The sequence below is a fragment of the Mchenga conophoros genome, linkage group LG20 (assembly GCF_057382185.1).
Source record: "Mchenga conophoros isolate Kocher_MC1m ecotype Shallow Benthic linkage group LG20, M_conophoros_male_GT1.1, whole genome shotgun sequence".
NCBI classification, from domain to species: Eukaryota; Metazoa; Chordata; class Actinopteri; order Cichliformes; family Cichlidae; genus Mchenga; species Mchenga conophoros.
The window spans coordinates 20,567,521-20,573,188 of record NC_140545.1 but is presented as its reverse complement, the minus strand read 5'-3'; the positions used below and the strand labels follow the sequence as shown (position 1 = coordinate 20,573,188).

Below are 5,668 nucleotides of genomic sequence, written 5' to 3'. Positions count from 1 at the left end.
GGACCCCCTCTAGCTTAGCAACGAGGCAATACAACCTCACTAAGAACCTTATTTTTTATTATATGGCTAGTTTGGGCCAGTTGTTTCTAACAGGGCGTGTGAGTTAAACATTAAACCCTGAAATTAAAAAAAATGTAAATTAATTAATTAATTAAAAAAAGAAAAATCAGTGAGTGAAAACACTTCCGGTCGTACCGTTCTTGCCTTCCGCTTTTCTTCCGGATGTGCACATTATTGTGGCTGTTTGGAGCGGTGTGTCCGCTCCAGCCAGTTGCAGTGCTACAAAATGAAGGTCGTTACTTGGAACATAAACGGCATTAGGGCCTTCAGAGGCGGCATAAAAAAGGCTCTTGATTCCCTGGACGCAGATGTTATTTGTATTCAGGAGACAAAAGTGACGCGTAAGTGATTAGCAATAGCTGGTTTGAAAACGCGGGAGCTGTCATCGTGCAAGGCGCCACAGTTAGAATGAAACTGTATGAAAATAAAAACGTTAACCCCTACTTTCTCCTCCACAGGAGACTTGCTAGATGAAAGGATTGCTATTGTTGACGGATACAACTCCTATTTCAGCTACAGCCGAGGGCGCAGTGGCTACTCAGGTTCAATACAAAGTTATATAACAGTTCATTTTGCGTCTGTGAGCCTTGAAAGTGTTTGTTTTTTTTCGTGTATTATCATCCAGTTATATTAAGTGCCAACATTCAAGAAAGTGCAGTCTTCTAAAATATAATGCCACATTTATACTTTACTGAAAAATTTCCTCGTAAAACTGCATTACACCCAATTCACCTCACATTGCCGCTGTGCACAGGTGTTGCCACCTACTGTAAGGACAGGGCCACTCCATTTGCTGCTGAGGAGGGCCTCACAGGTCTGCTGGTCAACCACAAAGATGCTGTTGGATGCTATGGTGACCATACTGAGTTTTCAAGTGAGGAGTTGCAGCTGTTGGACAATGAAGGCCGTGCTGTAATCACACAACACAAAATAAAGTGAGAGGAAATATCATATGTTAAGGCTCCTGTTTTAAGTGTGCTGCATGGCATATTTATCTGTTTACATGTGGCACTTGAAAACAAATAATCAGCAATTTTTATGTTTCTCTCCTCAAAATTCTCAATTCTTCTCAGTTAGTGGGGGAATCCCACTTTGTGCTTGCCTTTTATTGACTGAGTTTTATTTTATCCCAACAGATGTCAGGATAAAGAGAAAACCCTTACTGTTATTAACGTATACTGTCCGAGGGCTGACCCAGAAAAGCCAGAGCGAAAGCGGTTCAAACTACAGTTCTACAACTTACTTCAGAGTCGAGCTGAAGCTGTGCTGAAAGATGGAAGGTGAGAAATTCATAATGTTTCACTGGCTGAGCAAAACATTGTCGTTACAAGAGATGCAGGTGTATCCTGGTTTCGCCACAGATGTTTTTCTAAGGCACTGTGCTAATTTTGAACAACGCAGCTCTTCCAGTAAATCATTACGTCTTTGAGTTTTGGCAGTGGGCCACATGTTTTGCTGTATGTAAAATGAGGCTAAACACTATCTGGTGTTTACAATTTTATTGAATTGTAAGTTAGTACAAATAAAACAGTATATTAGAAAATAGCTGCTTCTGTGTTCATGGTTACATAGCTTTAATTTAATAACATTTATATATATTCTGATAAAATCTCAATTCTTGGACAGCAATGATGATGATGAGAAATATTTTATTTATCACACATTTGAGAAATTATTTAAAATTGTTCTTTAAATTCTACAAATGTATATAGATAATGAGTTAAGCTTTTTTATGTTCTGTTTTCCAGCCATGTGATTGTTTTAGGAGACATAAATACATCTCATAGACCAATAGATCACTGTGACCCTAGTGAAATTGTAAGTAAAATACCAATATAACATATATGTGTATATATATGTGCGTGTGTATATGTATGTATATATATGTGCGTGTGTATATGTATATATATATATGTGTGTGTGTGTGTGTGTGTGTGTATAGATATGTATGTGTGTGTGTATGTATGTGTGTATGTATATATATATGTATATATATATATTGTGTATATACATACATATAATGTGTGTGTGTGTATGTGTGTATATATATGTATGTGTGTATATATATGTATGTGTGTGTGTGTGTGTGTGTGTGTATATATGTATATATATATATATATATATATATATATATATATATATATATATATATATACACACACACATATAATATGTGTATATGTATATATGAGCGACACCGCACACTCTACATGCATGTATATAGTAGTATATAGACTTTTTAAATATCTAGAATCCTGTGAAAAACTAAGAACAGCCTTACTGCTTCCATAGGATTTAAGAGGGGGAATAGCAGCCAGCTTCTTGAACAATGATTAATCAGAAGGTTCGTCCTGCTCTATCAAAGCACATATTGTGGAAAATTGTTTCGTCTGGGGCCTTCAGGTGTTTACACAATGGCTCAGGTTTCCCAGGAATGGCCATTCCAGTAAATTCAATCGCTTGTAAAGCTCAAAGAATTTGTAAAAACCCATGAGCGACACTCTACAGGCTTTAGTTGGGTTGTTAAAATTCTTGACAATAGAATTAGAAGAAGACTGAACAAGTGTGTCTTTTTTGGAAGAGTTTACAAGAGAAATCCTATTCTCTCTCTAAAAAAAACAACTTAACAGCATAACATGGGTTTATGTAATAGTTCTGAACAAAGTATAAGGCTTCTGAAACGTGTCCTTCAGCACCATATGTGGAGAAAACCAAATACAGCATATCAGCAAAAACACCTCACGCCAGCTGTCATCAGTGTGGTGGTGGAGGGGTGATGATTTGGGCTTTTTAGCAGCCATAGAATCTGTGCACCTGTCATTGAGTTGCCATGAACTCCCCTCTATACCAGTGTATGCCAGAGTCAAATGCAAGGCCACACATCTGACAGCGAAAGCTTGGCAGAAATTGGGGCATGTAACAGGGCTGTGATCCCAAGCATAGCAACAAATTTACAACATAATGGCTGAAAAAGAAAGAAAATTGAGCCATTTCAGTGGCCCAAAGTCCAGATCTCAACCTAATTTAATTGCTGTGGTGTGATTTTTAACACAGCTCTGCATGAATGAATCCTCACAAACCTCAATGAATTAAAGCAATACTGTAAATATGAGTGGGCCAAAATTCCTCTACAGCAATGTGAGAGACTAATAAAGCCATACATGAAAGGATTATTTCAAGTTACTGCTGCCAAAGGTGGTTCTGTTGCTATTATTTCATGGGGTTTACATTTTCATTACTGTATTAAATTACACAAAAACAGGAAGTGGGGAAACCCCTCCCCCAAACCTTATATGCTACATGAAAAATGACTTCTACCTACAGCTTCCTATTTAATGAACAGACACAGGAGTGGAATCTGTCTCAGCAAGAAAGCAATGATCAACAAGTGACCTTAATGTAGAGGATTGAAATAATATTACATAAAATGACAGATGTTCCTACATTATTATCCATAATAATGAAACTTTCATTATTTAGGATGATTTTGGCGAAAACCCTGGGAGGAAATGGCTGAATGGCTTTTTGTACAGTGACAAACAGGAAGAAGGGAGCGATGAGGAGGAACATGACAAAGAATGCGAAGAAACAGATCCACTCCACGGTGGGAAATTTGTGGATACCTTTCGCTTTTTCCACCCAACTCGCATCAACGCCTTTACATGCTGGTCTACTCTCACCGGAGCTCGGCAGACCAACTATGGAACACGCATTGACTACATATTTGCTGACTGCCAGCTTGCCAAGGAGCAGTTCGTGGGAGCCGACATCATGCCAGAGGTGGAGGGTTCAGACCACTGCCCTGTCTGGGGGCAGCTGAGCTGTTCACTCATTTCTAGCCCAAAGCCTCCCCCCTTCTGTACTCGCTACCTGCCAGAGTTTGCAGGTAAACAGCAGAAACTCTCACGCTTCCTCGTTAAGGTGGACCAAAAATCAGCCCAATCTGAGCAGAAAAATACTTTGCCTGGTTCTCAAGAAGAGGAGGAAAGGAGAGAAAATTTAAATCCTTCTGGAGCTGCAAACATCTCTGTTAAAAAACGTTCATTGACATCTGACTTGGTTGCCCCAAAGGGAAAAAAGACTAAGACGGTAAATGCTTCTTCAAAGCCTAAGGGCAACCTCCTTGCCTTTTTTAAAACCAAAAACGTTAACCAGTGTGAAAAACCACTAAATCTGGATGAAGCTGCCAAACCACCCATAACTGAAGAAGTGTTCTCTGTCGCAGACACCAAATCTGAAGGTCCTGAGCTTATCTCTGACGGTTCATCACAGCAGTGCTCCACAGCTGATACTGACCAACATATGAACACAGAACATTCAATCCCTCAGTCCACTGTGACGCAGTCAGATGCAAAGAAAGGGACATCGTCAGTGTTTTGGAAGTCGGTGCTTCGTGGACCACCTGCCCCACCGTGCTGTAAGGTCCACGAAGAACCATGTGTTCTTCGTACTGTAAAAAAGGAGGGGCCAAACATGGGCAAACAGTTTTTTGTGTGTGCACGTCCTCAGGGACATGCGTCCAACCCTGAGGCTCGATGCAATTTCTTTGCATGGGTTGACAAAGCAAAGTGACATGTTTACATTAAGGTCCATCAGTTTCAGCAACAATTGTTTTAACATTTGTCATAGTTGTAGTTGTTGTATTTTTCTTTTTCATATCAAAATAATAAAACACAGTAGTTTTATATTACTTTGAATTTGGTTCCATTTGTTCTAAACGCTGAAATAAGTGAGCAGATTAGATTTGTTGATTAAAGGTTCTGCTTATTCACATTCACTTGGTTAGTGAAACATTTGGGGTAATTAGATGTTTTCTTCCTTTTAGGCTGGGTCTTTTGCCTCCATCTCACCCTATTCCTAACAAGCTCTTCTAACACCACAGTCCTATGTCTCTCTTGCTATCTCTGAACACTCCTTCCCCCACACTCTTCTATCTTTGGCCATTGGCACCCGCTGGTCAACAGCACTGTTATGGTAATGTTGTGGAAGTCTTATTGATGATCCACATCTTGGGTATGGCAAAACTCTTACGCTGGATGCCCTTCCTGACGCAGCCCTTCCCACTTATCCAGGCTTGGGACTGGCATGATGGGTGTGCTGACTCTGGCTTATGGCTTCTCATGGCTGGGTTTGTTGCTTTTTTTTAAGCTTCAGCTTCAACAATTTCAGGATTATTAACTTTCCTTCTTTATATATTATTACAAAAATAGTTCTGCTACTGCTTTTTGTTTTGTTTTTTTGTTTTTTACAGTTTGTTGCACCAAACAAACTATTAGAGCACATTACCTTTGGGCTAAAGGACCTTTTACCTTTTTGTATTAATTAATGAAAGATGAAAGTCGTAGTCTGACAGGCCTGTGTATAAACACCATTTTAGTTTCTGTGTCACATAATATGTATGCGTTTTTAAGATGTTAGTTATAATTTTTTTGTGCACTTAGGTTGGTGGTTAGCACTGTTACCTCACAGCAAGAAGGTCCTGGATTCAAATTTCTTCTGTGTGAAGTTTGCATGTTCTCCAGATCTCTTTACTTTCCCCTGACTCTTGACTCTCCTAACATTAAAAAATATGTTTTTACCCACTAGATGGCAACAGTAGTGAGTAGAT

General features: G+C 39.2%; 1 protein-coding gene across 1 annotated transcript; it reads left to right on the top strand.

Annotated features, from left to right (window-relative positions):
* Positions 1-73: 73 nt before the first annotated feature.
* apex2 (APEX nuclease (apurinic/apyrimidinic endonuclease) 2) lies at positions 74-5,562 on the top strand. The gene is made up of 6 exons (XM_085260611.1): positions 74-401; positions 519-602; positions 815-995; positions 1,197-1,340; positions 1,809-1,878; positions 3,541-5,562. The coding sequence occupies exons 1-6, from the start codon at positions 287-289 to the stop codon at positions 4,630-4,632; spliced, it is 1,686 nt and encodes a 561-aa protein (XP_085116737.1). The 5' UTR covers positions 74-286; the 3' UTR covers positions 4,633-5,562.
* Positions 5,563-5,668: the final 106 nt, after the last annotated feature.